The 23847-nt window shown below is 37.0% G+C and overlaps 1 protein-coding gene across 2 annotated transcripts in view; it reads left to right on the top strand.

Moving 5' to 3' along the window:
• Nucleotides 1–23847, top strand: part of PTPN12 (protein tyrosine phosphatase non-receptor type 12) — a 71815-nt gene that overhangs the window by 17222 nt on the left and 30746 nt on the right. For both annotated transcript variants that reach the window (XM_061467344.1, XM_061467343.1), the window contains exons 2-7: nt 13206–13314; nt 16097–16173; nt 17177–17272; nt 18233–18271; nt 19025–19096; nt 21765–21824. In XM_061467344.1, coding sequence (XP_061323328.1) covers nt 13206–13314; nt 16097–16173; nt 17177–17272; nt 18233–18271; nt 19025–19096; nt 21765–21824 — 453 coding nt within the window. The remainder of the gene's footprint in view (nt 1–13205; nt 13315–16096; nt 16174–17176; nt 17273–18232; nt 18272–19024; nt 19097–21764; nt 21825–23847) is intronic.

The raw sequence follows: 23847 nt of genomic DNA, 5'->3' as shown, positions 1-23847 counted from the left end.
TTCTTGTAGAGCATATGTACATATGGTAAGAAAAACCTGGAGTCATTTCCATGTGGAGGGCAGTTTTATTGAGATTACTTTGGATTTGCCGCAGAAGAGCAAAAAGGTAAAACTGTCTGGGACTTGCTCTGGCAAATAGGAGTTGGGTAGAAGACAGACAGTCCCTTAAAAATAACTTTGTTATAAAATAATGAACAGTTAAAGTGATTATAACTATAATTGTGGTGTCTGGGACAAAGCAATAACATGAATGAGATTATTTTTTTATCCTTTCCAGGCAGCGCAGTACCATCTGCCGTGCATGGTGCAATAGGTAATGGGACAGAAAAAAAGTAGCTAAATTTTAGAATTGTATGATACTTTGCTTTCTTCAGAATATATAAAAAAGTGCTGTCGTGAGTTAGATGTACAGCTACTCTAGTAATTTATTCTGACTGGTGGATACTGAGAGAAAGAAGGTACGAAATGAAATGGCCGTCATCCCAGCTTCTCTTGGTGGCAGGTTCTGTGTAGAAGCTCCTGGACTGCATGTGGCAGCAGCAGGCTGGGGCTCACAGGACACCAGGAGCTGTCCCTGCATGCAGACAGTCAGGATAGGGGCAGGTACCCTTAAACAAGCCCTCTGCTGTTTGCAAATGTTTTACCTTTTTTAGCTCTGTATAATTTCCTTTCATTGAGCTTCCTCTTTTTTTTTTCTTTTTTTTCTCCTTTAAAGTTCTTATTTCCAAGGGAAAAAGTTGTGGTGAATTTATATTTTGTTTTTTAGCCTTTTCCTGACTGGCAAGGATACCAGCTATAAGTATGCAGTAACTACAGTTGTTTCTTCTGGAACTCTGTCTTTAGCCAGGTCTTGCACTTGCTCGGATCTGCTTCAAAGTGTTTTTCTTGCTGGGGGGTTGAGGGAGAGTTCTCTGGCAAATTGATTGGATATCTTTAAAAAGAAAGAAACCTGTACTTTGTACCCCTCTGAAACTCTTGATTTCTTATTTTTCAGCTTCATAGCCTTCCTAATCTCTTCCATAAGAACTACCACATTTCTTGTGCATGCTACCACCATCCTGATTGCTTTCTTCATACTAGAGGTCTTGCACAATCCTGGGTGTGTTAAAATATATTACAGAATCTTAGCTTGATTTTTCTCTCTTTCTCTTTGTCTGTCTACTTTTGTTCATGTATGATGCTGCTTCCCCTTTACCCTTGCTCATCAGTCGTCCATAATTTGTAGGGGTAGGATTAGATTCTGAGCATGTGGTCCTGCTGTCAAGTTTAAGATAAATTTCATATCAGTATTCTCCTTTTAGACTCAAATTTGGACATCCCTGAAATGGTCAGGCTAATGGACAAGATGATTGGTTTAGGTCCCTTCCATCTGAAATACTCTAATCTAAATTTATGATTTATCTGATATCTGGATTTCATGCAGGTGACTAGAAGCACCTACCCATTTCTTCCTGAGACAGGCACTTAATGTGCCTGAACTTTGACTTCTGCTCTATCCTTTACTTAGGGTGTGGTGTTTTTATACCTATCACAGGGGATATCACACTGTGCTATAATAATTTATTCTATTGCTTCTGAGTCTAAGCCTGTTTAAGCCCGTTTTAAATTTTGGTAAAGGTGGAGCCCATTCTTGTGTCTAGTATTTTTTTGTCCAAAAGGTTTTGTTTTTTTTGTGATATTTTAGGAAACAAAAATACCTTTCTCTTTCAGCCTTTTTGTCACCCGTTTTCAGCATGTCTTAAGATCTATTGATTAATGTGCTGTACTTTCAAGTCACTAAGGCTGCATAAAACAGTTTTCAGTCTTTAGCCTCTTATCTTACTGACTAAACTTTGTGTCTATGCTGTATTTATGTGCTGTGTCTGGTAACAACAAATGTTACTGTTGCTGCCTGCTTCTGTACTGGCCCAGATGATGCCCAGAGAATGGTTTCCTGCTTTACAGTTGACCTGATTAACCAAGGACTATGATCTGCCTTCTTTTTATGGGGATCCAAGCAGGTTTTCTGCTGCCCAAGAGGACACTGACATCTAGTGGATGGGTTCCACAGACACAGGGCAAGCAAACTGCTGCTTTCAGGTCATCTTTCTTCTGGACTTCCGCCTAAATAGCGCTTTTGTTTAGATCCTCAGAGTAAAAAAGCCTAGCCAGTTTAGTGTAACTTCTGGGGTTTGTGCAACTAGTTGTTGTTTGGTGGTGGGGAGGTTTGGCTTTTAGTTGGTTTTCTCAGTCAAGTTGCCTGCACACAAGCCTCAGATGCTTGCAATATAGTGATTTAAGGTACTGTGTTCCCCAGTTGTCCTGCCAGCCTGTGAAGATGCCAAGCTACCTGTGTGGCAGGGCAAAAAGAGGCAGATGTTCCAGCTTCCCACCTCTGGGCAGTGCCTCTATGCTGCCTTCAGTTCTGCACTTATTCTGCGCTTATTCTGTCAATGAAACTTGAAGCCTAGTAATGTGTAATGCTGCTGTGCAGCTTGTATCAGACATCTGTTGGTTTAACTGGGAACCAAGTAGCAGGAAAAGCTACTTGGTAGCAGAAACACAAATTTGTCTAGGAATGTTCCAAAGTAGAGAACAGTGCTTAAAAATCAAACTTTGTGGAAACGGTCATCAAAATGTTAGTATTGCTTTAAAGACAAAACCAGACATTTCAGTTGAAGTAATTAAATTCAGGTTTCTTTATCAAAGAAAATAAGCACTGTATAAACCTTGATAGTTAAGCATGACATCTTCTGCTATCAGGTACTTGACAGTGAACTAAGTAAACCAGTGCCTGTGAGCAGTTAACACCATTGCAGAGCACTGTTTGATCTAGGATGGTTTAAGACATTCTGCACTAGTGTTTGTTAAATAATAAGGTACTGGTTTGGGATTTGTTGAGCATCTACTAACTCTCTAACTGAGGTTTAAAAAAGGAGTTAGTTCAAGGCACTTAAAATATGGCTTAAAATAAAAAGAAGCCTTTCAGGCCCCTTTTAATCACAGAAGAGTCAGAGAAAGTATAGGCTAATGGTGCTTAGAATGAGAGTGTTAGACTTAAATGCTTGATGATAGTCTTTAAAAAGGAACAGATTGCTTCCTTGGCTAGAGAAAACATTGATTCTTACTTTTTCCGAAAGAAGCTAAGATTATTTTACTGTTTACTAGTGTTCTTTGGATACAGCAAAAGTATCTTCAAGTAAAAACAGACTATCACAACCAAAAACAGTAACATAAAAATGATTCATGTTTTCTATGAAAATATAATGTAAAGGCTACTAATATGTTTTCTGTGCTAAAGGGCACTTATGCAGTGCCAAGCAATAGATAAAGTAGAATATGAACGTTTCTGTCCCAAGAGGGAAATTTCAAGTTGAATCACTTTTATTAATATCTGACCATGAAGAAAAATAAGAACATACAATCCATCAGCAAATTAAATGACAGCCTGTTATTTTAATTAAGGCGAAGAAAGAAAAACAGCTTTCTCTCCTGTTGGCTGCTGAGAATTTATATTGTCTCATCTTTAGAAACTTCCCAGCATGGTGGACGTACTACTGAGTACAGGCTGTTTATCAGTAAATATCCTGTGTCTAGTCCCTTGGTGGCTACTGTAAACACTTTATGAGTTGCCACTTAATTTGGGATAATATGGCATATGTGCTTCCTTCAGTGTTGGCTTCTAGTATGCAATGTTACTTGGCCTTTTTTTATGTTTAGTCTTATTTCTTTTATCCTGAAAGTCTGTCTGCTTGCTTTATGTTAGATTCCCATCTTCCCCTCCCATTGATTGTTTTCTAGCTTTGTCATCAAATAACAGCATGCTCAGCTTTTCATAAGAAGTCATGAGAGAAAATGCCTGATTGCCCTGGAAAGTTTTGGAGAAACTTCTTTTGTAAAATCCCTCCAGTCAGATGATTCTTTTTTTATCAATATTTTTCCTTGTAAAAACAAACTAAAGAGACTCTTGTCTCGTCTGGATTCTTCTAAAAATTCACATACTCTTCTTTTGAATTGGCACTGTATCAACTACTTACTTGAAGCCCAGATTAGAACAGCTTCCTTTCCCAAGAAAGGAAGTAGAGTGTTATTACTTTGTCACTTATTCCACATAGATGAGAATTATAGATAAGAATCTTGAGGTTGGATCTTAAGGTATCCCTGTGTGTTTCTGAAATACCTGGCAGTACATCTATCATCCAGAAGCCAGGGGTGTTGAATAAAGTTGTTTATATTTCAGGTAGAAGAAAATTAATGAGGGTTTTCTATTGTTTACCAAACAAACCGTCAGCTTCTACATTCTGGATTGTAAATAGTCAGCCTTCTAAAGACATGACAGTTGAGGGTTGTTTTAAATTTATCAGCAGTTTGATTGACAGGGAATTTGCCTGAACCTGATTCATTTTATCAGTGGACTTCAGCACCTTTTTACCTGCTGAAATTTGGCATAGTAGAAAGACTGTTTCACAAATCAGCTGTATAGCACACAGCCTGCAGGGTACACAGATCAATGAGAGGCTGCTTTAGAAACCTTTATGTGATTGAGTGTATACTTCATATAAGATAAATATTTATCTCTTCAAAATAGAAGAATTTTGGAAGTAAATACATTCTAAGTGTAATAAAGGCTTCTTACAGACTGGAAGTTTGACTTGCAGCTTTGTTGTACAAAACACAATAAAAGGTATATAAAGGCTTATTTTAATATCAGGGATTTAGGTTCTTAGTGTTGGTTGTGAAAGAGAATGTACTGCAATATGTTTGTTACTTAGATTGATGAAGGCTTTTATGAGTCTTCAGATTTAAAAATGTCCTCTAAAATGTTCATGATTTTAAAAGGTTAAGCTTCAAACTTTTTGATTAAAACAGTATTTTTATTTTATGTTTTAGTAACTTCACTGCAGTATTCTTGTCTCTGGGTATTCTAACAAAATGATTATATAGGGCTGCAGAAGAGGCAGCTATTTCTTTTGCTAGTCACTTTTGGGTTTGCATGGCCTGAGAACACCTGTGATTAAAGTTACCATAAATTAAAATGTTAATGGTATGTCAAACAATAAATTTGAAATAGTTATATTTGAGATTAATTGCAGTCTTTTCCTTTTTTTTGAGGAGGCTAATTGCACAAAATGAGGAAAGAAACATTTTCTGTGTGTTACTATGGTATAGTGCCTATGTTACTCCTGTAGAAGAGAACTACATACAATATAGCATGTGTGGTGAAGGTTTAAGGACTTCTTTTAAAATTCAGCAGAAACAAGCTAAATGGTAAAGTTTCTGTTGTTCAGGCATTTCGCACTGTTATTTCCAACTCTTGAATGTTCAACCATTAACAAAAATGTTAATGGACAGAAAAACATTAAAATCATGCTTGTGAATAATTGGTTGTTCGTGTTTGTTGTTTGTGTATCAGCCATGGCTGCTTTGGTTTCATTTGGGTAGTTGCTCTGCAGTTCTTTCTGCTGGTATTATAAGAATTTTGTTGGACATTGCATTGTCTGTTCTGTCTCTTTTTGAAACCAGAATGGGCATAACCTGGGTGGAAGGTGTGTGATTTGGATCTGTCAAGGACGCGTTTATTCAGCAAAAAAATAACAGATGCTACAAGTACAAACAATTATGACATAAAATTCCTTTGCCTCTCCATAAATGTTGTGCTAGTTATTAGGTAGGGTTATTACAGTTGAAATCTTAGTACAAGTTTGTATCTTTAATGAGGCTACTTCTTTCTGGCTTTTAAAATGCTATTGAATGCCATCATAAATGGCTTCTTTATAACTAGCACATTCCTTAGCTTCCAGACTCAGCCTCAAAGAAGGGGTGAAAATAGTTGTAAGCATGTTTTCTCCAGTTAGTAGAAATGTATTTTCTATTTGATACCTTCTTTTTCCTTTACATTCTCTTACATATTCCCTGTACGTATGTCACTGCATGGAAGTACTGATTCAGTGCTTATCAAAAGTTTTCTTTTCTTGTATTTGTCTGGAAAGGTTTTAGACTCTTTTTTGGGGAGTTAAAAATTGTTGGTGCCTACTTGCCAATTAGGAACTAACATAACTATATTAGCAATATCCTAATTGTGCCTGCTGAATAGTGGGGGTTCTGAACTACTGAAAGTCTCTACAGGTACTGTATTTCTATACAAGGTTCAAGCCTGCTTCGGAAAAATAAAAAAAACCCAAAACCAGACTTGTGGGGAAAGATAAAACCAGTGTATTTTTATTGGAATTGCTTGCATGTCCAATAAACACCAGCGTGTTTAACGCTTGAACTCATGTCATTACATAGTAATTCAACTGCATGCTAAAGGATGTCACATAACTGAAAGGAACAACACCACCTTTGAGTTCTAAAGATGATTCAGTAAGGTAATTTGTACTCCAAACTAGATGGCAGTTGCAGTGTTTCTTGACTGCACAAACAGCTATGCTTTTTACTCAGAGCATTTGTTAGGCTCCAGCTTTTCAGCTTGAAGTCACTCAGCAAGTCTTACTGGGCAGGATCTCTGTTTCAGCTAAATGGGCAAGTCATAGCCGGTAAAAAGCCCTGATGCCTTTTTGCAAGGCAAAACATAACATCTGTAGCAGACATTTCTTTTTGGGGGATGCAGATTTATTAAAAAGCTTAAGAAATCCCCTGTGCCTTTAGTTATGGCAGCTTTGGTAATCGGGGACCAGCAGGTAGGAAATTCTAGTTTACTGCTGTTGGAGTGAAAGCTCACTGTTTCCTGTTTCAGTTGCGGTGCCTTTTTTTCCCACCTAATATGAATCGGGCTGAAAACAAACACTGACCTTAAGGAAACGTGTTCCAAGGCGTGGGAAAAGAGGAAGAGTTTTGCATCTTGTGAAGGAAGAGGGAGGAGAACTTAGTTGGTATTTTTCTTTTTTTTTCTCCTTTTTTTAGCGTTGAACAGAAACAAAAGCAAAATATATTCTCCATGAAACTTAATGCTTCATTCCACACACATTGAAGTCACAAGTAAGGGAATGGTAAAGCCTGTGGGGAGAAGAAAGTTTTGATGGTAACAGATTGTGGAATTTCTCGGGGACAAGGCACATGCTTAAACAAACTAAATATTCTTCAGAGCCAGAGGCTTAACTGTGACCCCTTTAGGTCCTTATGCTGCTTATTTATATCAATTGTTTCCAGTCTGTATTGTCTATCCAGCTCTTCCTTTGAGTGCTTGTCACAGGGTGCTTTTGGCTGTTTATGTTTTAGTAATTGAATGTTTTGCTTTGTCTGCTTGTTTACTTGCTCCTCAACAGACTACAGATCTCTTCAGTCTTCATCCTTGTAAAAATAGCCCATTACCAGCAGTAGGTATGTTGCTTAACTGTTATGCTGAACATAAATGAACTGCGACTGTAATTGGTAGTACTGCTAATTTAGGCTGGGTTTAGCATGTAGATAGTATAAATATAGTTTCAGAAAAGAGGGTGAGAAAAGGAGGCTTTTAGAGAAGTCAGCCAATATTTTGGTGTGTGTGTAGAGTTATCTTCAGTTGTTAGCAGTGTGGGAGACATGCCTGGTCCTAACATTTTTGTTAGGGAAAATACAGGTTTGAAAAGAAGAAAAATGTTGGTCTTACTCTGGCATTGCATAATTCTTGAGACTGTGCTTTTGGATTGGGCTTTTTATGTTGGTGTTGGGGGTTGTTTTTTTTTTTTTTTGGGAGTGTGTGTTTGGTTTTTACCAGTTCCCAGTTATAACGTGATACTGAAGAAAGTAAGATGTACTTCTTAACTGGCTCCTTTCACTACTGTCATTTGGCCTCCTCTGCATGATGGTGTACCAGTGTTGTCTTCATTGACTAACGCTTTACTGGATATAAATCTTCAATTTGTGAAGTAATTTGAATTCCCTTCTTCCCTGAGAAGCTACTGGCTGGAGTTAAGATGTTACAGAATACACTATGCCATCTAATACTGAAGTGATGCTGTTCTTGATTCCCTGGGTAATTTTTGAGGGGATTTTCTTCTATGTAGCTCACACAGGCTTCCTTGAATGTAGTGGGGTTTTTAGACCCATCATTGTCTTGCTGTGAACTGCAGAAGACAGAGCTCCGAAGGAATCACAGTTGTCAGGCTCGTCTATTTATGACTTCAGCGGAGATTCCCTTAGAGCACCTAGAGCTTGGGAGTTAGGAGGTGTTGCTATAGGAGAATGCCAAGGTAGTGAAAACTCTCCCTTCTTATATCTCGTTCTTTCAATCAGTTCAGTTTGCAATCTCCTTTCAGGGCTTTATTTCAGAGAAATAAGTTAAATCCAGACTGATGGCCTGTTCCTTGCAGCCAAAGCTATCTGTGAATGTTGAGATATGGTGAAGCTTTTCTTTTACAAAATTGGATCATTCTCCTTTCACTGTTCATGCTTGACTGGTGTTTGAGAAAGCTTTTTCCTTCCATGATGGTGACTAGGAATTCTGAAAAATAATTGTTTGAAAGCTGACGGGAATAACTGGGGGAAGATTACATGTGTCACAAGTGTATGCTGCTTTTCAGTTACTTCAAAGACAAAGTGGTAAGAGGGGTAGTCTCAAGAATTAGTTTTATCTGTAATTTCATGTGCATGTACTAAGTATTAGTCTGATAACTAATTTTAATTGTCAGCTTAGTCATTATCTTACATTTAGGGTTTTTTCAGGTTTTAATGCTGAGTTTATTTGTAATAACAAATGCAAAGCATTTAATGTACAAATGTAAACCACAGAGATGGTTGGGAGACTTATATACAAGTAAGATACTTGAAATGAAATTAAACTTTGCATTATTTGTGCTACTTAACAGAGGAATAAGGTAACTAATGTCCTGTGTGGTACAGCTCAGTGTTGATTCAACCCAGCTGGACCTCTCTTTCCCAGAAAATCTGGACTAAGCTGCACTGTGTCTGACTCTCCTGCATGCAGTTCTTGTTCTGGCAGAGTGACTTAAAGGAAAGACGGCTCACTCTGTTCCTTTATTCCTTGCTACTGCAACCAGGAGTTGCAGAGGCACCCTGACTGAGAACAGTCCATCCTACAACAGTTTACTGGCATCGGCTTGTCTGGGTGTTTTCCAGAGCCCTCGGTGATAAGTAAGTGGTATAGGGAAACTCCAGTAGGATTTGCAGGGACTTGAAAAAACACTTCTGGGACCAAAGCAGTTATAGAAAGTAAGAGCCCCATTTGAGCAGTGATGTATCTGAGTCTGTATTTGAGCTGACATCTCTGAGAATGTCAAAGGCATCCTGGCATCTTTGTGTTCACAGTATTGGTACAGAATCTGAAACCTGTGTAATCCCACCATAGCTAACCAGAAGATAGTTATTTTGATGTTTCTGTGGTAGCTTGGTTCATGTTGCTCCTGACAAGTACATTTTTCTCATTATATGACAGTACTAGGAAATTTATTCTGCCCTAGTAATGTTTATCTAAATTATTGGGATGAGAGCACAGCTGAACATAATTCATGTGATTTTCTTCCCCTGCTGGTAGTAAGAACAATGTGATGTCAAGCTTACTATAGAAATAGCTGTCTTATTTCATAAAATGAATGCATCAGTACATTTTTTTAGTGTTTCCTAGTATCTTTTATGCTTTGATTTTTAAGATGACTTTTATGGAAGCTTTTCCTTAATTTTTCAGTACTTTTGAGTATTTTAATGAACTTAAGCAAATTTTTCAAAAGAAATTGTTTTGTTGTGTGATTGGTGTTATCTCATTACTCTGCTGCCATAGCCAACTGTGTAGAGCTTCTGAAGCCCATTACTGTTACCTGTTGTCACATAGCAAATGAATCATGGGTGCTGTGGAGTATTCTAGCAGCTGGTGTTTGACACTGATACATGCTGCTCCTCAGGTATGGTCAAAAAGGAGACTTAAGTCAACATCACTGGTTCACCAACTGATGTTTTGACTGTTGGAAATGTCAAATAAATCTTAGGAGACAATTTGAGGCCTTTAAGTAAAGACCTGGTAAAGTGTTTGCTGTGCTTTCCTTGAAAAGAAGCCCAGAAAGGAGTCACAAGAACTTTCATATCTTAGATAAGGTTCAGGCTTTTAAAGCGAGATCTTCAAATCTCAATAGGCAGTATAAGTTTTTTCTTTATTTACGATCATTTTCTTTCATCCACAAATAACATGTCTATGGGATTAAGCAGTGTGTCTTTACAGGCTTTCTAGAGTGTTAAATAGATGAAAAAATTGACTGCAAAAGTCAGATCTGTTTCCTGGACTGGTTGGACTGAGTTCTTCTTAATATGGTAGGATTCCACAAGTTGGGTTTGAAAAGCTGGTTTGTCCTTTTGTAAAAACACTGCAGCACATTTGTAGTACAGACTGTAAAACCACTGTGGAAGTTGGAACTATGTTTCTGAACTCAAATTGTTTCAAAGGCTCATCTCCCCACTGTCACATGTGGTAAGTGTTTGTCACCATCCCACAAACCGCTTCTGTCCCACAGTGAATAAGCAGAATTAAACTTGAGCTTTTCTAATGAGAAAGGAACTTAAGGCCTTGTGAATGTAGTTCTTTAAGTATGGTGAATCACGAGTATATACATACTTTCTGATTATTTTGTTCTTAAAAGGATAAATAAATGAAGATTTTTGTGGTACCAGAATAGCAGTTTCAGTGAATATGTAAGTCGCATGGAAGCATCCGCTGTTATCTGCAAAGGCACCAGGCTGGATCTTCTAATATCCCTGCTGTTGGTGTCAGAATATCTTCTGGGAAGCAACTTGACAGTTTACTGACTTAACCCTAATGAGCGCTGCTTTGTACTGTAGACGGTTGTTATGAATTAGCATGAGACTGGACTGTGACAGATCTTACTGGCTATCTTGTCATCAACTTCCTTTAGGCTGAACTAAATTCTTTCTTCTTCTGCCCTGTCATTACCCCCATTCTGCTGTTGAGTACATTGTCCTCCCTCTGGTCACTCCAGGCTGTAATCTAGGAAGCACTGAATCTCTTGCATCCTACAGTGGCGGTGGGTGCGTGTTGCAATAGCTTTCTGCAGAAATTGACTGTTGTGTGTAGAGCAGAATGTTCTGCTGCGCTTGGCACTTTTCCATTCCTGTGGTACTTTGTTCGAAGCTCAGTTTTAGAATTCTTTCCTTTGTTCAAAGCTCAGTTTTTTGAATTCTTTCCTTAACTTTTTAATGAATTCTTTCTCTTCTAAAAAGATGAAGTAGATACTACTCTATGTAGCAGATACTGCTACAAATTATAAACGGTACTCCTTACTCTTTTTGATTCCTTTCAGGACCATACTTTTCTTCTATTGCGGCTGTCTAAGAACAGCTGAGAAATATGCGTTAAAAGCATGGATCCTGAAGTATTTTAGGAACATATGTGTGTTAAAATCAACCTGTGTTTCATTTCCAGTCTTTGCCTCAGAGCTGGTTAAGCTTATCCTACTTTCTAGGCTGTTCAGCAGATTGTACATCTATTGGCTGACACACGGGAGAAGGCTATGCTGAATTCTCATAGCGTCACTTTCTAGAAAAAGAAGTTGATACTAGTCACTCCAGCCTTTTTGGCTTAGGATAGATCCAGGTTGTTCTTGGGAGAATGTTTTTTTTGTGGTTTTTTTGTTTGGTTTTTTTTTTTTATCCTTGCATGTGTTAAAAAGGGGCTAAACCAAAAAGGATCATCTTCCAAGGGTGCTCTTTGGTACCTAACCTTTTCCCTATATGACTTCCTCAAGGGAATCCTTTCTTATGCAGAATAACTTCTGCTTCTACTCCTGGTTTTTAAAGGTCATTTTTTTTTTCCTCTGAGCTTCTTTCTGTTATTTTTTCTAAGCAGAGTTGTGGTGTTTGTCCCATAAAAAATCAGTATGATGGGGGAAAAAACATACAACCAGGTTGCAATATGGAACAATATACAAAATCATATTGGTGGCTGTGCTTGGAAAGTGTTGTTTCTGTTTGCCTTTGTTTGTTTTTCTGAATTAGAGGCTTATAGCTGATTTCAAACTATTAGTCTTCTAATTCTTAGCTGATATAGCTAACTTAGGTGTGCATATTTTGCTATTTCTAGACTCTTGGTTGTGCTCGGCCTTAGCACAGGCAATATGTTTTGATACGTAAGGGCAGTGTTACATCGGACAGTATGTTTCCCACATGCAGTGGTATTCTTTGTCTATACTATGTTACAAACCAGGTTTCTCTGCTTGCTATGTGTACCGGTTATGAATTTGCTTTTAGTGTTGCAAAGATGAGGGTAGTCTGTGTGGAAGCTTCCTGTAACTGTTCACATGTGTTTTCAAGAATTGAATCTTCCTGGCCTTCACTGTAGCAATGTTTTCAGATCATATATTTAGCACTTGGATCCCTGTGTGGTCAGGGACTCACTGTCCCACCTCCAAATGTTTACTCTTTTTTCATTGCCTAACACTGCAAGTTTTTCAACAGCAGTGCATTACTTTTCCTTCCAAAGAGAATCCACACTCTTGTTCCTCCTCAATTTTAAGGTTGTGAAGGCCTAGCACAAGTGTGATGATACAAGCTGTATTGCTCTTGTTATTTCCAAGGTTGTTGGAAGGCATGGGCTGGTTTTTATTACTGGATGTTTTGACTCTCTCAGATTTCCAGGATTTGAAATGCATGGATGTGGGGGAGCTGTGGTGGGGAAAAGACGTACATTGTGAATCCAGCAGACCTCCTGTCACCATCTTAATTGCAAATACCTTGTGCCTGAAAGGCAGGGAGCTTCTTTCTCTGAGTGAGCTTGAAACTCAATAGGACTTGGACATTAGGAGTTTGATGCCTGCTAAAAGTGAGATTTTCTGTTCAGATGTCAGTGTTGAAAGCCACACGCTTCAGAGCAAAGTACAGGCTGCTAATGACTGTTCCCAAGCCAGCCTGCTCTGAGCTCTTACTCCAAGTATTCTGAGCAAGAAGAGGGTTTGCTGTTTAACACAGGTATTCTTAATGCAATTGTCACTGCCTAACAGGGCAGTGTATTTTGTAAATAAAATATGTCTGTATTCCATACTGGTGCTGTAGTGGCTTTCCCAAAGCTCCATGTCTCGTGATATATAGAGCCAGCTTCAACTTGGCTGTAAACCGATGATGAGCTGAAAGTACTGGATAGTTAGATTATTAAACTTCAACATAGTGAATATTGTGAAAGGAACAAAGAAGTTTTTATTGAGTGATCTTATACTTCATCAGTGAAGCTAATACCTTGTGATGTTTGTTATTTGCAGACTTGAAAATATAACATAAATCTTCTATTTCAGAGGTTAAGAAGATTATCGACAAAATACAGAACAGAGAAGATCTACCCAACAGCCACTGGAGAAAAAGAAGAAAATGTTAAAAAGAATAGATACAAGGATATATTGCCGTGTAAGTCTGATTTACGTGTTAATAGAAGGCAAAGGGAAGTGCTTGTTATTCTTAATGTATTCTGAATTTTACTATTTAGCTATTACTGACAGGCAAAATTGGGGATAATTTGCTGAAGGATAACTTTCATAGAATTTTTATTTTTAACTTGGAAGGCAAAGTAAGTGAACACTTATATATTAGGAGAGCTATTACCTAAAGATAAAATGCGTGCTAAGGCCCAAGCCGTATCAAGATGACAGTTCCATTTTGGCTCAGAATAGTCTAGAGCTTTACTAGGTGCTTAACTGTATTTTTTTCCTTAGGACCATGTTATTCATGGTAGAAAATAAGTGTCAGTGTAAATTCTAGATGGAATTTTAAGGAGTCTTAAGAAACCCAGGTTTATAGTTTGAAGGTTTGTTTCTTTTTGGGTTTTTTTTTTTTTTTTTTTCTTGTTCGTATCCTGCAACTGGTGTCATAGAACTTTCAGTGCTGGATTATGCTTGGTTTGTATTTTGGTAGAGTCCAAATGAAATTCTCTTTAAGGTACAATCACAGAAAACAATAGTCAGAGCTAAATTTAAAGTGTTAGGAGATTTATAACCAATTTGAAGTTGAAAATGGTTTAAGCATCATTAGCTTTCAATTTCAGAGTATGATCTAGTAGTAAACTCCAGTGACTGTTTCAGATTGTTGTACACCTCTATGCTCTTTTTTTAGTGCTGGAATTTTTACTGTTTACCAGCACTTGAAACAACACTTCCAGCAGTAAACTTTGCTTTAAAGCCACAGGCCTCAGATTGTTTAAGGTGGTGGTATAGTACTTGCTGCTACACTGAGAAGGAAAGGCAGAGGTGTTCCTATTTTGCTGGAGAATTATGTTGTGTGTGTGTGTATGTATATGTGTATATATATATATATATATATATATATATACATACATGTTGAAGAGTAGTGTAATACTAAGTTCAACTGCAGCAAAATTGTTTAATATTATTGGAGTTTTTATGTTTGGTTTAGTTGGGAGGAAACCTGCTCAATGGATAGAGTGAAAGTGAAAAAGAAATGGGAAGTTGTTCTTGTCTTAAAAGTTGTTACTCTTTCTTCTATGCTGGCATTTCGGTAGATTGTAAAAACGTAGAATGGTTTGGGTTGGAAGGAACCTTAAAGCTCATCCAGTTCCAACTTCATTGCTACAGGCAGGGACACCTTCCACAAGACCAGGTTGCTCCAAGCCCCGTCCAGCCTGGCCTTGAGCACTTCCAGGGATGGGGCAGCCACAGCTTCTCTGAGCACCCTGTGCCAGGGCCTCACTACACTTACAGTAAAGCATTTATTCCCTACATCTAACCTACAGCCTCCGCCTTTCAGATCTGCCATTATAAAGTAGTTTTTAGTATTAAATCTGTGACACTGTTGCATGCTTAGAAATGTTCCTGCTTTGATGTTATATATATGAATATGGTGTAATATGCTTGAAGGGGTTTCTCTAGACCTTTATGTGAGAGTGTGTTGTCTTTAGATCTGTGATCTAAATGTCTCATAATCTACACTTGTGCTTTTTTAGGAAGCGTTACATGGTAACAAACATTTTTTGTATCTTATCAGTGCTCTGGCAGAAAATTTCACCATCTTCAAAGCAAGTATCTTGGAAGCTTTTTGGGAAAGGTTTCTGTACAGAAATAACTCTTCAACATGTACTTGTGGGCACAGTTCCCTCTTTTATTACCAGTGATGTTTTGACAAAAAAAAAACCTAAACCAAACCAACCATATTTCCTCTTTTAAATAGACTCCTTTTTATATCTTTTTCTTGAATTTAGCTTTAATAAAAGTTTTAGCAGCTGTTCTGTGGTTGAGGAATTGACCCTGGGAGCAGAAAGTAACAGGAATCACTTGAGCAGATGCTGTTTCTGCAGAGTTCAAAGCTAATTTTTTTTTATCCCAACTAAAACAGCCTCTAGTGTAGAGATAGTTTGAATGATTTTTTTTTTTTTTTTTAATATGATAGCTAGGAAGTGTTGGTATCAAGAAGAGCTGGAAGGACTGGTGAACCTACCAACCCCGTACACGCCTTCTTAGTAAAAATCAAGTTCTTTCTGTATTAAAAATGCAATTATTTTTTTTTCTTACACCAAAGAGCATTCCAAGATGTTAAGTTTATTCTGTCAACAAGTAATAAAGGCTATTTTTAAAACTGCTGAGGATTTTGGTCTCCAAAGATCTGCTGTTTTTGTAAGACGCTTTCTCCTGAGACAGTAATGCTCAATGCAGAAACTTGAAATGTCAACACTCCTACATGAAGGAATCTACTCCTTCTAGTTAAGAAGTACCACAGCAAAGTGCCTAAACTTTGTGTTCAGAGATAGATGTCATTCTGTGCCTGAGCATTAAACCCCAGTGCATGTTTCAATGCTGAAATACTTGGAGTTCTCCCTGGCAGAGACTCTTAAGACCTGGTGGCTGCTTCAGCTACGCACTGGTGGTTAATTCTTTCTGCTTTCTGTAGCTGTGCTTTAATTCTGACCATCGTGATCTGTGTTAATGTTATGTAACTATAATTTTGGTTATTTCTGATAAATTGAATTTTGCGTTGTTGTGATGAATTGCTTTTGGAATTCCAGTTAGGGGAGGGATATTAAATAAACTGACTTGCTTCTGCGATTTATCTTTGGGAAACATTCTTTAATGCTTAATTTCTTCTATACATATAATATGTACTGTATATATTTTATTTACTGGTACACATTGATCTGAATATGTTGTAATCCTTGTATTAAAAAAAAAATTTCTTCTTTTAGTTGATCATAGCCGGGTTAAACTGACCTTAAAAACTCCCCCCCAAGATTCAGACTACATTAACGCAAACTTTATTAAGGTATGTATTACTATCTTAACAGTTCTTAAATTCTTTTTAAGCTTTTATTTCCTTTCAGTGCAGTTTTAGTATTATAGACTGAGATAAGAATATAAAGGTGTGAGTGACGATTTTCTTTTATTATAACTGAAAAATGCAAAGATGATGCCATTTATGAGACAATTTTTTTCAGTTTTTAATCTTAGTCTAATATAAAATAACTTCATTTTGAAGTGACAGGCAACCAAATTGGAACTTTATACATAGGAAAATTCAGATACTGTTATATTAACAATTGATGGTGTTGAAAATACCACACTTGAGGAGAAGTTGTTTTTAGGCATCATAAATGAGGTGTTTTGACAAATTGTTTATGTTAATATGCACTTCCTATAGTTCATGGCAGGAATGCGGCAATGGAATAATATCTAACATTCTTAAAGAGAAGCCAGAATTTGGCTGAAAGTGTTACACTTTTGTTTCACAGGGTGAATATCTTGGGCTTTTCTTGTATCCTTATCCTGATGCTGCTTCTATACAGTAATGCTTATTCAGAAAGGGGTGTTCTTATAAATCTCATTTGCTGAATGTTTAGTATTACAAGGTGAATGAAAATGCCTTCAAGCTTCATATAAAATAAATGTTAAAATTTTGGAGTTTTGACATGTGGCTTTACTGGAAGGAGAAACTTAAATTTGTTCAAGGGGATGCTTTTTAGCAGCAGATTTTCAAATTATCGTTAAATGTTTGAGTACTAAAGAAAATGTAGGCTTAAAGGGAACCTTCTGAGTTTGGACATACAGAAGCTTCATATGTTCTGTTAGTCTGTGGCAGCACAGTAGCCGTTGTCATCTTGGGCCCCTCTTGAAATCACCTGTGAATGGGACTTATATTCATACTTCCTGTTGTATCAACAAAAAATTAAAGATATCCTAATTTTACATGATTATAACCTCAAGCCTTTTTTATTCAGTGCAGATAAATTTTCTTTATAAATATTAATGGTTCCTTTGTGCAATCCTAGGGAGTACACGGGCCAAAAGCATATGTTGCTACCCAGGGACCATTAGCAAATACAGTAATAGACTTCTGGAGGATGATATGGGAATACAATGTTGCTGTAAGTACCTACTTAAAAAACAAAATTGAGTACTTTCTTATTTCATAGCACAGTGATTTGATATCTTTTGCATGAGCTGGCTATTACTATAAAAATGTTGACAGTTTAGTCCGTTTACTTCTCAAATCTTGCTTTTGTAGTTTAAATAGCGTTCTTTATATCATTATTTATTCAATTTAATAATGTAAATTAAAAATAACAATTTCATTGAATTAATATGAAATCATGAATAGGTTGGTACTTGGTTACATCTCTCCTGTAGGAGACCTTACAACTCTTAAGTGGGCTGACAAAACCAGATACAGAAGCAGCAAGTGAAACAACAAAAAAAGCCTACCTTTGGGGTTTGTTTTTTTTTTTGCTAATTTTGGGTTAATTACTGCTATTGTCAGGACTTTACTTTTAAGTACTGCTAAAACTGGGTATGTTCAACAAATTATTTGTGAAAATATTTTCCAAGTGTTTTATCAGACACTTAAATCATGGTTACATGTAACAAATACCTTACCTATGCAATTCACATTCATGTATCTGAAATAGCTTTGCCTAAGATTCTTGGGTTTTAAATGTGGTTTTGCATGTATTTTAAGCAGGCTATGTAATTTTAGGCAAATATAGCTCTATTTCTTCCAGTCAGCAAATGGTTCTATGTTTTTATCATTAAATCTAGACTTTACAATCAGACTGAATAAATAAGGTGTTTGTACAGGATTAAAGCACACTCAGATCAAGTAACCTTAAAATGTGTAACCTATTAGTGTTGTAGATTTTGTGTGGAATAAAACTTGGGTACTATTTTAGAATTAAAAGGGTGTGCATCTGCAGTTTGCAAAACTGATTTAATTTGTCTCTTCAGTAGTAACCAATTATCAATTTTGGCCCAGGCAGAAGAAAATAGTGAAGTGTTGAAATTATTTGATCTAAAACCAGCTAACTTCAAGCTTATTTTTGTCTTTTCAGATAATTGTAATGGCCTGTCGGGAGTTTGAGATGGGAAGGGTATGTGTACTAAATACAAAACTAAATGAGCATTGCCCATGTGGGGCAATATGCTGATACCTGTGAAGTTCTATATGCTAAATCCATAACTGTAAAAATAATCTGCCAGGTTGAAGGAGAATGTTTACCCTTCTATTTGTGCGTATGCAACTGCTTTTCTTTGCTTGTTTACAGTGTTACATTCTTATTTAGGTGTCATCCCAGTGGAACATACCGTACATGTTTGTAAACCAAACTGTACCAATGGTCTGTTACGGCACTATAGAAAAAATCTTGCTCTTTGTGGGATGTAGGCCAACTATCAAAATCCCAACTCCTTCCAAATTTCCTGTCAATTGATACAGCTGCAGAAACAATCTGTCTTTTAAATCTGCTATATTCATGTGACCTGAGGAGGAAGTAAAAAGGAGAAATTGGTCCATTATAAACTCCAGACTTTCACAAAACCTGAATAAGCTCTCATCATGTCCCTCTGTGCGATGCGTGCTTACGCATGTGTAGGCAGTTGTCAAGTTCATGTCCTCATTTCCAAAGTGTCCTTTTTGGCTTTATGGGTCATCTGAGTCTTTAGTTTTCCTGTTGGTAAGACTTACTTAAAGTCCAGCAAGGCACCAGTAGGCAGATGTTAAGGAAAAGCACCGGATAAGAGAGAGAATAAGGCATTTGAGATTATCATTTGGTCTGCTCTGCTTGTGTTAATCATCGTCTTTCAGTACTACACATGAATTGAATTAGAGTTCTTTGCTTTAACAGAAAAAATGTGAACGTTACTGGCCTCTGTATGGAGAAGCAGCTGTAACTTTTGGACCATTTCGTGTTTCTTGTGTAAGTATAAAGCTTTATAAATTAGTTTTGAAGGATTTATGCTTTTGTAACTTAAAATAACTGTTCAACAAACTGTGTAGTACAAAACAAATGCTTTTTTAATTGTTCAGTCCCAAATTTTACAGGAAGACTGTCAAAGGAGTGCAGTGGAAAACAATGTGTATCTAAGCTGTGTAGGGTTTTGAATCTTCCTTCATTTTTTTTAAGTAGAGAATCTGTGTGCCTTGGTCTGGCATCTTTTGTGTATCTTTAACTTTACATGGTGTAGTTCTGAATGTCAGTACCATACTCATAAAGTAAAGTAGTATTCATGCAGTTGTTTGTTATGACTTGTGTGTTCTGGATGTGCATGAGAAATGAGAGTAATGCTGGAACAGGTTAGTTTCCTTAAGTTACATAAAGTTAATTATGAAAGCATGAATAAAGAAAATGGAAACTGAGCTCCTAATTTTTTTAACTTTCTATTGGTAACAGATACAGGTTTATTTGAAATGACTTCCTTTGCTTCTGTTGTTGCTTTTAAAGTCAAAACAAAAACAAGTAGCGGATCACCATGATATCTCAATCTTATTATCCTGGAGAATTCATGGGAGGTAACTGTCAAGTAAGCCATGATTCCAGGAAGATAGTGGAAACATGAATGTTTCCATGCACATTGTGTCAGTGTTATCAGGAGTTCCAATCTCTGAGCATAACTACTGGAGCCTCTTCCACTTTTGATATATGCTCATAAATGCTCACATAAGGATTTCTGGCAGATGAATAGGTAGGAAGAGAGATTGTGGCTATCTCTTACACCAGCACAGCAGGGAACTGAAAGTAATCATTCTTTTGACACCTGTCATCTCGGCATCACACAAGAGAAACCCCAGTGGGTTTTTGCAGTCATCTTTCCTCAGTAGAGAAAGCTGGGGTAGTAAAAGAAGTAATGGCGCAATTGCCATTTCACAAAGGCGACCACTTACATAGAAGAAATTAACTTCAGCATAAGTGATTTTACTGTGAACTTTTTACTCTGGAGTTCATGGTTGGCCTTAGCTGTTCACTTACTCTAAAACAGTGTAATTGATCTATTCCAAATTGATCTCAAAACTGGTTTTTATCTTCTCCTTAGTGCAAAATTATGTTCGCACAGGAATTGCTGCTACTTTCTAGATGAAGTGCTTTAAGGTGTTCAGAAGAAGCTAGCATGTCAGTTTATTGAGCTGTTCTTAATCCCGCTTTGAAATAGTGTACTAAGAATTAAGTACACTTCAAGTTCATCTTGTCAAGAAAGCATGTACTTACAAATTTTAGTCTATGAAGATAGAGAGGCCTTTTCCTACCTTAAATTGATTTAAAACTTGTCTTATGGGATTGGGTTTTTATGTGCCAGGTCACATACCTGGCAAGCATTTGTGAAAAGGGATTGCATATATGCTGTAATTGACTTCTCAGCTGGATGTTGCTGTGGGGTACACTGGTATATATTGGCGCCATTGCTGCTAGCTATGCACTATCTCCTTTAAATCTGCAAGGTGCTGTAGTTGTTTTCTTGATGGAAAATGGTATATTCCTAGTAGAGATAGGAATGCAAAAAGTGAAGGACAGACAGGCTGAGAGCTGGGCTTGTTCAGCCTGAAGAAGAGGAGGCTCAGGAGAGACCTTATAACAGTCCTCCAGTACCTAAAGGGGCCTACAAGAAATCTGGAGAGGGACTTTCTACAAGAGCATGTAGTGACAGGACAAAGGGGAATGGCTTTAAACTGACAGAGGGGAGATGGAGATTAGATATTAGGAAAAAATTTCTTCCCTGTGAGGGTGCTAAGACACTAGCACAGGGTGCCCAGAGAAGCTGTGGCTGCCCCATCTCTGGAAGTGTTCAAGGCCAGGTTGGACAAGGCTTGAAGCAACCTGGTCTAGTGGAAGGTGTCCCTGCCTGTAGCAGTGAAGTTGGAACTGGATGATCTTTAAGGTTCCTTCTGGCACAAACTATTCTGTGATTCTGAAGCACATGTGCAGTCTCTTAAATTCACTCTGGGAAGCTATAATGCTAAGCTTTTAAAAGCATCTTCAAATTGTGATATTACTGATGTTTTATGTATGGCAATATTGTTTGGTGTTTACAGTATAAATTGTCCTTGATGTTCCAAAGGCAGATTTGAAAATTTTGTAGGGCATAGAAGCTATGCTTTTTGGCCGCAACCATGATAATTACAATGATCCATTCAGATGCACCCTTAATTGAAAGTAGTAGAAGGGGGAGAAAAATGAAAGGGGATGTCGCAGGATGGAGTGATAAGAGGCTGAAGTCTATACAGCAGAAGTGTTCCAGAAGGATGGCTGTGGGAGGCAATCTGTAAATTAAATGATGTATGGAGAAGTAAAACAATAGAAGTATTTTGAAATACTTTTACAAAGTTATTAATACTTCCAGGAGCAGGCTAGACACTGGTTTGAACACTCAAATTTTTATTTTAAGTAAAAGTAACATCTTCCACAGTATTTTTCGTAGCAAGGTAAGTTGCTCTTTTAAAATCAATGCTCGATTGCCCATTTTGGGGGGAAATTGTAGCTACAAAACCAATAAATTAAAGACATCCAAGTTTGGCTTTTTTTAGTTATATCCTTTATGCTTCATATTGACATATATTTCCCCCCCCAATTCATTACTGGTTTTCATGTTTAGGAAGCTGAGCAAGCAAGAACAGATTACTTCATTAGAACATTATTACTTGAATTTCAAAATGTAAGTATGCAGTCACTTCTGGTCTCAACTTTAATGGTTGCTCAAAGGTCTCTAAAATGATACAATGGGGGAAACTCATGAAAGTATCTTCACCTTTTAATGTGCTGACTCTGTGTAAATCATACAGTTTTGAAGTGATGTTAAAGGCTTAGTATATAAGAAAAGAGTAGTAAAAGTCTTCCCTTGTCTTTTTATATAAGTTCTTGGTTAGCCAAACTTGTGTGATGGTCTTCAATACCATATGTTAACAACTAGAAAGCTTCTATCACCCTAGGAGAATTTCACAGTTTACCCCAACTGAAAACATGATGACAAACTGAATCAAACTTGTCAAAAGACCCTGTTTTCTCTGGTTAGCTTATTTTTGGGTCAAGTCTGTGTGCTTCTTAGAATTTGCCCTATAATTTGCTGTCAAGAGGATTTTACAATGTTAAAAGATATTTCTGATGCCTGCTCATATATCTCTATTGCCAAATAAAAATAAAGTCAGAATGATGACGACTTAGTAACTCTTTTTATTTTCTCCAAAGTTTCTCACTCTAGCTTGTAAAAAGTTACTCTTTTTGGAATGGAAAGAGATACAAGAAATATGGAATGCTCTTGACTAAATGAGTTGTGTTCTCTTTTTGCTTGGAAAACTTCTGCATGGGGGAGTTGTATGTAATATATTCAAGGGTCAAGATAGAAATGTCCTTTTAAAAGTGAGCTCAAGGCTTTGGAATTCTTGAGGATTTGATATCCGAGTGTCCAAGATGTAGAATTCGCTTACCAGACATTCTGGTAAAGCAGTTCATTTACACAATTTAAGTTGGCAACTGTAAATGGATAATTGGACAAAATTAAATTTATTCATCATTGGGAAAATTTAAGACGCAAACTACTGTAAAATATGGGACCTACTTTAATAAACTGTGTGTTAATTGTGAAAGTTGTCATATTTTCAGTGAAATAGAAGCACTTGAGTTCTCACATAAGTGTTAAGAAGGAATGATTTAAGCCTTTCTTGCAAACTTAAGTTTCGGATTTGATGTAACCTCATTATTCGGAAAAACAACTGTCAGCGAATAAAGACAAGTGTAGAGCTGTCCTGCAAAACCAGGAAGGTTAATGGGCTGTTTTACAGAATGTCTTTTTAATGGGCATCCTGTATTAAGAAATGATTTACCACAGGTTAGTCTCACTTATGGTTAGGTTTTGTTTAAGAGTGCTTCGTTCCATTTCAACAACTAATATTACACCAGTTATGAAAACTGTTGAATCATGAGGAAGGTAATTTTGAGGGGGTAATTCTTTTACTGGAGTAGCTTGTTAGATGCTTGCAGTAGGATACATGAACTCTAAATCAATTTGTTTCTGTTGGTATGTCCTGAATCCTCATACCTGACCATGCTATGAAACTTTAGATAGCAGAAATGAGCTGCATAAAAAATGTGGGGTCTGCAACATTTTTTTCTGAGATGGTGCACATAAAAACGGAACTGAAAATGTATCAAAAGCCCTGAAGCTGAACCTACATCACATTTAATAGCTGAATATGATGAGAATTGGTTACTTCAGAAACAGCAGCTAATATTGCTCGCATCTACTATGCATACAAATCATGTTTAGCTGCTTCTGTGAATTCTGTTCTGGTTAATATTTATAGAATGCCTGTGTACTACATAAAAACTAAGTAAGAAAAAGAAAGCTATAGTTAGAGCTATTGTTCTTTTCAAAGAGCCTGAAGTTTGCATTCCTTTAAGGAGTAATGTAACTGAAAGGATTAACAAGATATGTTGATATTTAACCTACGCAGCTGATAAAATGATCTTTCTTCAGACTTACTTAGCAAAGTTGATTCAGCATTTCTGTGGGCACATACTTTGGTAATGAATTACAGACTTTTCATCTCACTTTGAAAATTCTAAGTATAGCCTTGACCTGTGGAGGAAAATATGTATTTGGGGTGTAGCATAATATCCTTCTAAGTTCACTTTCTGGTTTTCCAGAATAATGAAAAGTCTTGTCAATTCTATAAAATTTT

This window comes from Pezoporus flaviventris, unplaced genomic scaffold, assembly GCF_033815535.1.
Source record: "Pezoporus flaviventris isolate CSIRO_AGI_PZ_B2104156 unplaced genomic scaffold, CSIRO_AGI_Pfla_v1 ptg000045l, whole genome shotgun sequence".
In the NCBI taxonomy this organism is placed as follows: domain Eukaryota; kingdom Metazoa; phylum Chordata; class Aves; order Psittaciformes; family Psittacidae; genus Pezoporus; species Pezoporus flaviventris.
Note: the sequence above shows the minus strand (reverse complement) of the source record. Positions and strands in the feature narration are given on the sequence as shown.